Source organism: Procambarus clarkii, chromosome 92 (genome assembly GCF_040958095.1).
Source record: "Procambarus clarkii isolate CNS0578487 chromosome 92, FALCON_Pclarkii_2.0, whole genome shotgun sequence".
In the NCBI taxonomy this organism is placed as follows: Eukaryota; Metazoa; Arthropoda; class Malacostraca; order Decapoda; family Cambaridae; genus Procambarus; species Procambarus clarkii.
Window position 1 is genome coordinate 7,270,893 of NC_091241.1, and position 12,245 is coordinate 7,283,137.

The window sequence follows — 12,245 nt, forward strand, 5'->3', positions numbered from 1 at the left end:
TATATATATATATATATATATATATATATATATATATATATATACCCACGCAAGGCAGCGGCTCCTATCTACATCCTCAGGAACAGTGGAGGACATCTGACAAGTCGCCGGCTTTCTGTCCCCGTTGCAGCCCGAAGGTATATTCAAATGCATTCATGTCTAACCTACGCTTGAAACACTCCAATTTGTTCCATAAATCCCTCATAGACGGAGAGTGGTGTGATATGGCACTGGGTTTAAGTTGAATTCAACTACTCACTGACGATACTCACAGGGTGAGTGGTGGTGGAGGCACTGTGATGGCACTGTGCCTAGTGACGGCACTACGCCCAGGGAACAAGTATACAAGAAGCAAGGTCAACACCTATCTCACTCTTTCTTAGAAATACAGCCACTCATTTCTTTATGTGTGTGTGTGTACTCACCGATTTGTGCTTGTGGGTGTTACGCTTCAGTTCTTGGGTCCCGCCTCTCAATAGTCAAGTAAGTGGAGTATTGGTGCTTGAGCCTATGGGTTGTATTCACCTAGTTGTGTTTGCGGGGGTTGAGCTTTGCTCTTTCGGCCCGCCTGTCAACTGTCAATCAACTGTTTGCTACTTTTTTTTCCACACCACACACACACACACACACACAGGAAGCAGCCAGTAACAGCTGTCTAACTCCCAAGTACCAATTTACTGCTAGGTAACAGGAGTATCAGGGTGAAGGAGACTGCCCATTTGTTTTTCCGCCGGCTGCCGGGAACGAACCCCGGTCCCCTAGGTCCACGAGCCTAGAGCTCTGTCCACTCAGCCAGCCAGCCAGTGTGTACTCACCTAATTGTACTCACCTAATTGTGCTTGCGGGGGTTGAGCTTTGGCTCTTTGGTCCCGCCTCTCAACTGTCAATCAACTGGTGAGTGTGTGTGTGTGTGTGTGTGTGTACTCTTATTTGTAGCTATAGGGTCGAGCTTTAACTCTTGGCCCCCGGCTCTCCAGTTGCCAGTTGTTTAATACAATAACTCCTGCCCTATTCCTCTAGGTCTACATCTTCAACTTTCGAAATTGTAGTTTGAGTCTACAACCTGCTACTTTAGTTCATTCAATTTCCCACTACTCTTACGTCAAAAGGAAACTTTCTAACATCTCTATGACTCATCTGTCTCAAGATTCCACCCTTGCCCTTGTTTTTCTCTATCAATTGTTAACATTTTCTCTTTTTTTCCACTTGGTAAATCCCCGTTAGTCTCCATCATGTCTCCTCTCTCCTCTTCTCTAGCGATGTCAGGTCTGGTTCTTTTAGTCTTTCTTCATAACCCATCCATCGAAATTCCGAGACGAACGTTCTGAATCTTTTCCAATTTTCTTAAGTTTATTTTTTACGGTGGGGGGCTCCATGATGGTGCAGCAAACTCTAAAATTGGTCTCACTTACACAGTGTACAGTGTGCTAAATGCCTATCAATCTATGTTCCTGAATGATGTTCTAACTTTTGCTAGCGTAGAGTACGCAGCTCTATGCTAGCTCGTACTCTACGCTAGGTCAGCTAGCGTAGAGTACGCAGCTCTATGCTAGCTCGTACTCTACGCTAGGTCAGCTAGCGTAGAGTACGTTATACTATTTATATGAGCTTCCGGAGTTAGGTTTGGTGTTAGGTCCACTCCCAGGTCGTTATCTCTAGTCGTTATCTCTAGTCGTTACAGCGAGGTAGTTCCCCCATCATTACTTCCTTCTGGTCTCCTGTCACCTGTTCCCATTTCCATCACCTTAATCGTTCGATAACTCGTCTATGTCATCTTGGAACATTTTACAATCTTCATTTGTCTCGACTCTACTCATTAATTTTGCATCGTTAACAAAGGTAGTCCCAATCTATCTTTACGTGATTTAAGTCGACCATTATTTGTAATTTGTCTTATTCTGTGCGCTGCTGTTGTTGTTGTTGCCCTTTTGTAGTTTATTCATGTATGCAGGTGATGAGTCACAATAACGTGGCTGAAGTATGTTGACCAGACCACACACTAGAAATTGAAGGGACGACGACGTTTCGGTCCGTCCTGGACCATTCTCAAGTCGATTGCGGAAACGTCGTCGTCCCTTCAATTTCTAGTGTGTGGTCTGGTCAACTAATTCATATATGCTTTGTGTCTTCATATTCTTGTCTGAGGTTTCTGCTGTTTGCTAGGAAGTTGCTTATTTCCAATACCACTGTGTTTTCCATCTGCTGTCAAGGTTCCAATGGTGTAGTCTGTGTATTGATTTGTTTTACCATCTTAAATCAAGTTCCTCACACTCATACTTTCTTTTCACTAGGATTACCACTCCCTCTCACTGACATTGTTTTCTTTCTTTTCTTATTACCTTTAATCTCTTTGACACAATTTCATCTAAGATGATATCTTTTATCGTGGGTTTCCACTATTGCAATAATACCAGGGTCTTTTTTCTCTTACCCTTTCTTTTATTTCCTCTGCTTTATTTGTAACTACATCTGCATTGGCGTATACTTACGGCACTTCACAGACACACTGTTTCCTGAGTTTTCAGAGCACTCCTTTTTGTCTCTTTCTGTGTGTGTGTATTTAGTACTTGTGCCTGCAGGATCTTGTGCCTGCAGGATCTTGTGCCTGCAGGATCTTGTGCCTGCAGGATCTTGTGCCTGCAGCATCTTGTGCCTGCAGCATCTTGTGCCTGCAGGATCTTGTGCCTGCAGGATCTTGTGCCTGCAGGATCTTGTGCCTGCAGGATCTTGTGCCTGCAGGATCTTGTGCCTGCAGGATCTTGTGCCTGCAGGATCGAACCATTAGCTCTTCGACTCCACTTTTCTAACCGTTGGCTGCCTAATGTAGAGACTCATGACCTACTTTTTTCTACATCATATCTACTGTACAACATTTTTTTTCTCTCTCTCTCTAGTTACTAAGGAATAGGCAAATCATTTGTTTCCATCTCTGCCAGGAATCAAACCCAGGCCCTTAGGACTACGACCCTTGAGCGTTGACAGTGTGTGTGTGTGTGTGTGTGTGTGTGTGTGTGTGTGTGTGTGTGTGTGTGTGTGTGTGTGTGTGTGTGTGTGTGTGTGTGTGTGTGTGTATGTGTGTGTATGTGTGTGTATGTGTGTGTGTGTGTATGTGTGTGTGTGTGTGTGTGTGTGTGTGTGTGTGTGTGTGTGTGTGTGTGTGTGTGTGTGTGTGTGTGTGTGTGTGTGTGTGTGTGTAATTACCTAAGTGTAATTACCTAAGTGTAATTACCTAAGTGTAATTACCTAAGTGTAATTACCTAAGTGTAGTTAAAGGATGAGAGCTATGCTATGTGTGTGTGTGTGTGTGTGTGTGTGTGTGTGTGTGTGTGTGTGTGTGTGTGTGTGTACTCACCTATTTGTACTCACCTATTTGTGCTTGCGGGGGTTGAGCTTTGGCTCTTTGGTCCCGCCTCTCTACTGTCAATCAACTGGTGTACAGATTCCTGAGCCTACTGGGCTCTATCTTGTGTGTGTGTGTGTGCGTGTGCGTGCGTGTGCGTGCGTGCGCGCCTGCAGGCTTCCGCGTGACCTAATTGTGACCTGTTCTGCACAACTGAGTCCAACTACCCTCAACACTGGCCAACACCCTTCTCTGTGATGGGTTTCCCACGGTCCCAGTGGTGATGAGTGGGTGTTGCTGTCCAGTCACCGTGACCCACTGTGGTGAGTCACCAGGACCCACTGTGGTGAGTCACCAGGACCCCACTGTGGTGTCACCATGACCCCACTGTGGTGACTCACCATGACCCATTGTGGTGAGTCACTATGACCCACTGTGGTGAGTCACCAGGACCCACTGTGGTGAGTCACCAGGACCCACTGTGGTGAGTCACCAGGACCCCACTGTGGTGTCACCATGACCCCACTGTGGTGACTCACCATGACCCATTGTGGTGAGTCACTATGACCCACTGTGGTGAGTCACCAGGACCCACTGTGGTGAGTCACCAGGACCCACTGTGGTGAGTCACCAGGACCCCACTGTGGTGTCACCATGACCCCACTGTGGTGACTCACCATGACCCATTGTGGTGAGTCACTATGACCCACTGTGGTGAGTCACCAGGACCCACAGTGGTGAGTCACCAGGACCCACTGTGGTGAGTCACCAGGACCCACTGTGGTGAGTCACCATGACCCACTGTGGTGAGTCACCAGGACCCACTGTGGTGAGTCACCAGGACCCACTGTGGTGAGTCACTATGACCCACTGTGGTGAGTCACCATGACCCACTGTAGTGAGTCACCAGGACCCACTGTAGTGAGTCACCATGACCCACTGTGGTGAGTCACCAGGACCCACTGTGGTGAGTCACCAGGACCCACTGTGGTGAGTCACCATGACCCACTGTGGTGAGTCACCAGGACCCACTGTGGTGAGTCACCATGACCCACTGTGGTGAGTCACCAGGACCCACTGTGGTGAGTCACCAGGACCCAGAGTGGTGAGTCATCATGACCCACTGTGGTGACTCACCATGACCCAGAGTGGTGAGTCATCATGACCCACTGTGGTGACTCACCAGGACCTACTGTGGTGAGTCACTATGATCCACTGTGGTGAGTCATCATGACCCACTGTGGTGACTCACCATGACCCAGAGTGGTGAGTCATCATGACCCACTGTGGTGACTCACCAGGACCCACTGTGATGAGTCACTATGATCCACTGCCGTGAGTCACCATGACCCACTGGTGAGTCACCGTGACCCACTGTGGTGACTCATCATGACCCACTGTGGTGACTCATCATGACCCACTGTGGTGACTCATCATGACCCACTGTGGTGAGTGAGTGAGAGAGAGAGAGAGAGAGAGAGAGAGAGAGAGAGAGAGAGAGAGAGAGAGAGAGAGAGAGAGAGAGAGAGAGAGAGAGAGAGAGAGAGAGAGAGAGAGAATGTCTGTCTGAGGAAGGAGATTCAGGTAGTATGAACTCACTTAAGTAGGGAGTCACGTGGAATGGATCAAGTAATCCGGAGAGTCAGAAAGGGTGGCAGAGGGACACCTGATGATGGAAGAGGAAGGAGCAGGAAGAGAGTAGGAAGAGAAGAGGAAGAATGGAAGTACGAAGGGAACGAGGAGGGTGAGAGGGTGGAAACTGAGAGAAGGGATGAAAGAGAAGCAAGATGCAAGGGAGACAGAGGGGGGAGAAGGGGATGGAGATTGTGAGGGGAGAGTGAGAGAAGGAAGGGATAGGTAAGAAGAGGGAGGGAGGTAGGGAAAAAATATGCAGGAAGAGGTGTGAGGGAGAGCCAGTGGGCGGCCTTGAGCCTGTACCAAGCCCCAGCAACAAGGAACGAACGGACGGGCGGCCAAATGAGACGGCCGGACGGCGAGACAGCTGGACCCAATAGCCACCGTACACTACACAGTAGTGAAGGGTACGGACCACCTGCCGTCACAACCTGTCAAGTGGCAGCTGGCCAAACGTATGGCAAGAGGTGGCTAAGTGTACAGGTGGTGGTGAAGTGGGTGTATATATAGGGGGCTAGGACAAGTCTTACAGCCTACGGGCTCACCATAGCCCGTGCTACATGAACACGTCGCTCTGAGTAGCTAAATCTAAAACAACAACAACAACAGTGTTGTAGGTGGTGGAACAGGTGTGTGTGCCAGGGAGTGGGAAAGTAGATAGGTGACGGGACAGATGTGCAGGAAGGGGAGAGAGGGAGAGTGGTCAAGCAGGTGAACAGTCACAACAGGTGCAAGAGACAACAGGAAGAGGAAGCGAACCACCCTCACCTGAGAGGAATGTCTGGTGGTTATCCAGTACACAACTTGACCAGCCAAGGCCAACTACCCGGGATGGTTGGTGGTCCACCACAAGTTATGTAACAAGACAAGAACACAGGAAGCTGTAGACGGTCTATATTGCCTCATATATGAGGCAACTCCTAATTTATATTCCCAATATTTTGATCAATAGTAATTTATAGAAATTGGTGCCCGATTCCCGACACACACACACAAACACACACACACACACACACACACACACACACACACACACACACACACACACACACACACACACACACACACACACACACCTTCCTTTCAGATGGGGGTGCCTTCGAGACGTGAATACCTCAAAAGGTCATCATTCAAAGTAGGGATATATGAGGCCCTATATAGCCGTGACAAGAGGCCCTATATAGCCGTGACAAGAGGCCCTATATAGCCGTGACAAGAGGCCCTATATAGCCGTGACAAGAGGCCCTATATAGCCGTGACAAGAGGCCCTATATAGCCGTGACAAGAGGCCCTATATAGCCGTGACAAGAGGCCCTATATACAGGTCGAGTTCTTCCGATAATAACCAACTTCTTCGTACAGCTTCTTGAGGGGTTTGAGATATGGTGTATCTTTAACATCATTACTGATCAGCTCAAATTAATAAGAGCTCATTAATAAGAGTTCTCAAACATTGAGAATGTTTGAGAATTGGTGAATTCTCTCTCTATTCGCCGTAGTTGGTGAATAGATCTGTTGCATTCAACGCATTCTTAGACAAACACCCATAAAGGCTGCACATGTGATATCTTTATTGAACATGTGATAGCTTTACTGAAGATATCTAATGCTCCGGCACACTTTGGAGGATCTTAAAGAATGTATAGCAGCTTTTGTAGACATCTTGAACTTACAAATATTGAGCATAAGAATAGAGAGAGAACTTAATAAAGAGTGAAAATAATAATGAAAGAACATAAGACAAAAAGGGATCAGTGTCTTAGAGCTCGGCACTGATGGTCTTCTTGCAAGTCCGACCATCCACGACCACCATCTTACAAGTCCGGCCATCCACGACGACCATCTTACAAGTCCGACCATCCACGACGACCATCTTACAAGTCCGGCCATCCACCACCACCATCTTACAAGTCCGACCATCCACGACGACCATCTTACAAGTCCGGCCATCCACCACCACCATCTTACAAGTCCGACCATCCTACAAGTCAGACTACCCACGATGCCCATCCTACAAGTTCAACCATCCAGGACGACCATCCTACAAGTCCGACCATCCACGACGACCATTCTACAAGTACGACCTTACTACAAGTCCAACCACCCACGACGATCATCCTACAAGTCCAATCATCCTACAAGTCCGATCACCCACGACGACCATCCTACAAGTCCGAACATCCACGACGACGATTCTACAAGTCCGACCATCCTACAAGTCCGACCACCCACGACGACCATCCTACAAGTCCGATCATCCATGACGACGATTCTACAAGTCCGACCATCCTACAAGTCCGACCACCCACGACGACCATCCTACAAGTCCGATCATCCACGACGACGATTCTACAAGTCCGACCATCCTACAAGTCCGACCACCCACGACGACCATCCTACAAGTCCGACCACCCACGACGTCCATCCTACAAATCCGACCACCCACGACGACCATCCTACAAGTCCGATCACCCACGACGTCCATCCTACAAGTCCGATCACCCACGACGACCATCCTACAAGTCCGACCACCCACGACGTCCATCCTACAAATCCTGACCAACCACTCCGACCACCGATGACGAGCATCCTACAAGTCCGACCACCATCCTACAAGTCCGACCACCCACGACGACCATCCTACAAGTCCGATCATCCACGACGTCTATCCTACAAGCTGATATCAAGCCAAAATATATCGAAAAAATTTATCGAAAACAAGAAAACATCAACATACGAAACATTACAAAAAAACAGAAAACGGAATACAGTATCAACACTTTAAGAATGATACAGAATATTAAAACAAATAGAAACATATAATAACCAAAATAAAATGTCAATAAAAAAAACTGACAAACGGAAGCGCTAAGACTCGACAACAGACGAGGACCCACTGTGCTGTTTTTGACGGAGTATTCTGTTGAATACGGAGATTCGGGACGTGGAGCGAGGCAGGAACCCCATGGCAGAGTTCCTTTGTCATCCTCGAAGTCATCGCTAGTTAGTTTTAGGGTGGGTTTGCGTCTTTCCGCGTGTGTGAGCTGCATTTTCTCGTGCGTGAGCTGCATTTTATCGTGTGGAAGCTGTATTTTCTTATGTGTGAGCTGTATTTATCCGTGCTAAAGCTTCATTCAACATGACGAAACACACATGTTAATAAAAAAACTGATTTAGGATGAATGTTATGTCAAGCTGCATATGGCTACATCTGTCTGCCATATGGCAGCTGTCTTATTGAGAGAGAGAGAGAGAGAGAGAGAGAGAGAGAGAGAGAGAGAGAGAGAGAGAGAGAGAGAGAGAGAGAGAGAGAGAGAGAGAGAGAGAGAGAGAGAGAGAGAGAGAGAGAGAGAGAGAGCAGACACACACACACACACACACCCACACACACACACACACACACACACACACACACACACACAGACACACACACACAGACACACACACACACACACACACCCACCCACACACACACACACACACACACACACCCACACACACACACACACACACACCCACACCCACACACCCACACACACCACCATAAACAAAGGGGGTAACAACCAGCTGGAGACTTCAACGCGCCACCCACTAGACAGGTAGTGATCCCCAGGCTCTAGCCGCACCTGCTGCTGCTGCTGCTCCGTCCTTATGAATGAGGACCAGTTATGGAGAACTGCTTTGTTTTTATGTCTCTTGACTGACGCCAAGAAGAGAAGGCTGGCAAGAAAAGGGTGACGATAGAAAGGGAAAAACTGATGAGCTAAAACAAAAATTTAGCGAAGCAAAGAAAGTAAGGAATGAAGTAGAATGAAGTAAGAAGCAAAGAAAGTAAGGAATGAAGTAGAATGAAGTAAGCAACAACTAAAAAAAAAATATTAATTGTTTAATTAAAACAAGAATTTTATTAGTTAAAGTAAGTAAAATTTTGAAGACTGGTCTAGTGGTTAAATATATTTCAATTGATCAACAGAAAATGATATTGGGCGAATATGAATTATAATTATTACTATTGAATCCGGTGAATATTAATATATCTAATACTGACATATCGTATTACGGTCGAGATAGCTGGTTGCCATCCTCGATCTGTATTACGGTCGAGATAGCTGGTTGCCATCCTCGATCTGTTAACAACCCACCACCGGATTCTCCCCCGGCTTGACAGTCACACTCGCACAGTTTGTTCAGCGGAACGAAGTCATGAATCTGGCGCAGATCAACGTCGCAAAACGCTGCGTAGCATAGGTTATCTTGAGGTTATCTTGAGATGATTTCGGGGCTTTAGTGTCCCCGCGGCCCAGTCCTCGACCAGGTCTCCACTCCCAGGAAGCAGCCCGTGACAGCAGGCTAACATCCAGGTACATAATTTACTGTTAGGTAACAGGGGCATAGGGTGAAAGAAACATGAAGATATTTTTGCAAATTTTCTGTCTTTATCGCCGCGCTGTTTGTTTAAGAAACGGTAATTGAGAGACTTTTGTTACGTATCTTTAGTTAAGCCCCATGGAGGAGGCCTGGTCGATGACCGGGCCGTGGGGACGCTAAGCCCCGGAAACAACTCCAAGGTAAGCCGAAATTTAAGAAAGCGAGGATAGGAATACCGAGGACTATAGCACCACCGAGGAAAATATGAACAGCAAACAAATTAGAATCACCGAAAAATACCAAATTAAATTAATTTTTTTATTCAGGAAAAGTACATACATAGTTTGACCAGACCACACACTGGAAGGTGAAGGGACGACGACGTTTCAGTCCGTCCTGGACCATTCTCAAGACTTGAGAATGGTCCAAGACGGACCGAAACGTCGTCGTCCCTTCACCTTCTAGTGTGTGGTCTGGTCAAATTACTTTAGCCACGTTATTGTGACTCATCGCCTGTACATACGTAGTTGATTTACAAACATAATGTTGGATTTATAGATAAAGCTAGTACATACAACACCTAAAGCTACTAATACGCATTAGTTAAATCCTCATTAACGATACCACCACCACCGAGAAATAACGGAATCCCAATTATTACAGGAATACCCCAAAAAAAAGATACAAAAAATACCGGAGTTCAAAGACGCACCGAGAAGCGTCGTCACTTACACAGGAGTGAACACAGGAGTGAACACAGGAGTGGACACAGGAGTGGACACAGGAGTGAACACAGGAGTGAACACAGGAGTGAACACAGGAGTGAACACAGGAGTGAACACAGGAGTGAACACAGGAGTGGACACAGGAGTGAACACAGGAGTGGACACAGGAGTGAACACAGGAGTGAACACAGGAGTGAACACAGGAGTGGACACAGGAGTGGACACAGGAGTGAACACAGGAGTGGACACAGGAGTGAACACAGGAGTGGACACAGGAGTGGACACAGGAGTGAACACAGGAGTGAACACAGGAGTGGACACAGGAGTGAACACAGGAGTGAACACAGGAGTGGACACAGGAGTGAACACAGGAGTGGACACAGGAGTGAACACAGGAGTGAACACAGGAGTGGACACAGGAGTGAACACAGGAGTGAACACAGGAGTGGACACAGGAGTGAACACAGGAGTGAACACAGAAGTGAACACAGGAGTGAACACAGGAGTGAACACAGGAGTGAGCTGACCAATCTGTTCTGTTTCACTCTACCAATCTATCTACCAATTCTGTTTCACTCTACCAATCTATCTACCAATTCTGTTTCACTCTACCAATCTATCTACCAATTCTGTTTCACTCTACCAATATATCTACCAATTCTGTTTCACTCTACCAATCTATCTACCAATTCTGTTTCACTCTACCAATCTATCTACCAATTCTGTTTCACTCTACCAATCTATCTACCAATTCTGTTTCACTCTACCAATCTATCTACCAATTCTGTTTCACTCTACCAATCTATCTACCAATTGTTTCACTCTACCAATCTATCTACCAATTCTGTTTCACTCTACCAATCTATCTACCAATTCTGTTTCAATCTGACCAATCTAATCAAGTTTCTGCGACCCATTCTCTTCCCTAAAACAGCACTCTGGCAAAAATTTCTTAAGATTTATATCGGATAACGGAAAAAAAACAAAGAACAGTTAAGAACAGCAACAAACAGTTTGGGGGTGCAGAGTGTGTTCAAGTTGCACGGTGATATCACCATTAAAATGCATGTCCAAAGCTTGAATGGGGGATCGGAAGTCAGGTTTCCGGTTGACGCATGTTGCACGGGTGGTGAAACCCAGCGACACTTACTACTGATTCCCTTCCTCATACGACACCATTTGCGGACTGAAGTAAGAGAGAGAGAGAGAGAGAGAGAGAGAGAGAGAGAGAGAGAGAGAGAGAGAGAGAGAGAGAGAGAGAGAGAGAGAGAGAGAGAGAGAGAGAGAGTGAGTTATTAAGGGGAAAGCGCCAAGTCATTACGACTATATAGCACTTGGAAGGGGTCAGGATAAGGATTTGGGATGGGACAGGGGAGAGAAATGGTGTCCAACCACTTGGATGGTCGGGGATTGAACGCCGACCTGCATTAGAGAGACAGAGAGAGAGAGAGAGAGAGAGAGAGAGAGAGAGAGAGAGAGAGAGAGAGAGAGAGAGAGAGAGAGAGAGAGAGAGAGAGAGAGAGAGAGAGACAGAGAGAGAGAGAGAGAGAGAGAGAGAGAGAGAGAGAGAGAGAGAGAGAGAGAGAGAGAGAGAGAGAGAGAGAGAGAGAGAGAGAGAGAGAGAGAGAGAGAGAGTGTCAGAAAGATAAATACCAAATAACCATATATTTCAAGACAATTTTCCTCACACCACAGGTAAACCACTACATAACTCGTCCGTTCAGTGAGCGTTGGGAGCGCCCATGTAGTGTGAGTACACCCTTTGTACCCTCTTGTTATAACGGACCCTACAGTGCTCTCCGTACACAGTACAGCAATTACTCACATACACATGTCACTCCTGTTGACGAGACCACACGCTACAAGGTGAAGGGGACGACCACGTTTCGGTCCGTCCTGGACCATTCTCAATCGACTTGAGAATGGTCCAGGACGGACCGAAACGTCGTCGTCCCTTCACCTTCTAGTGTGTGGTCTGGTCAACATACTTTAGCCACGTTATTGTGACTCATCGCCTGCATGTCACTCCTATACCGGCGTACACAAGACTGTGTCTACATGCAAACGGGCGTAGCGATAGTGTACGGAGAAGTTACGTATATAGAGGACTATAGTCATACACACACACACGTACCTGTGAGCGCGTGCGGGTGAAAGGGTGTGTGGAGGAAAGACTA

At 46.9% G+C, this 12,245-nt stretch overlaps 2 protein-coding genes across 2 annotated transcripts in view; one reads left to right on the top strand and one right to left on the bottom strand.

The window, feature by feature from the left end:
- LOC123752951 (dynein heavy chain-like protein 2) overlaps window positions 1–12,245 on the bottom strand; it is a 97,457-nt gene that overhangs the window by 85,110 nt on the left and 102 nt on the right. Inside the window, exon 1 of the mRNA XM_069319259.1 lies at window positions 12,203–12,245. This exon is cut by the window's right edge and continues 102 nt beyond it. The gene's annotated coding sequence lies outside the window, so the exon portion shown is untranslated. The remainder of the gene's footprint in view (window positions 1–12,202) is intronic.
- On the top strand, window positions 6,978–7,760 carry LOC138359635 (adhesive plaque matrix protein-like). The gene has a single exon (XM_069319044.1). The coding sequence runs from the start codon at window positions 6,978–6,980 to the stop codon at window positions 7,758–7,760; it is 783 nt and encodes a 260-aa protein (XP_069175145.1).

Coding starts and splice junctions, on each gene's coding strand:
- LOC138359635 (XM_069319044.1), top strand. CDS start 6,978: ATGCCCATCCTACAAGTTCAACCATCCAGGACGACCATCCTACAAGTC.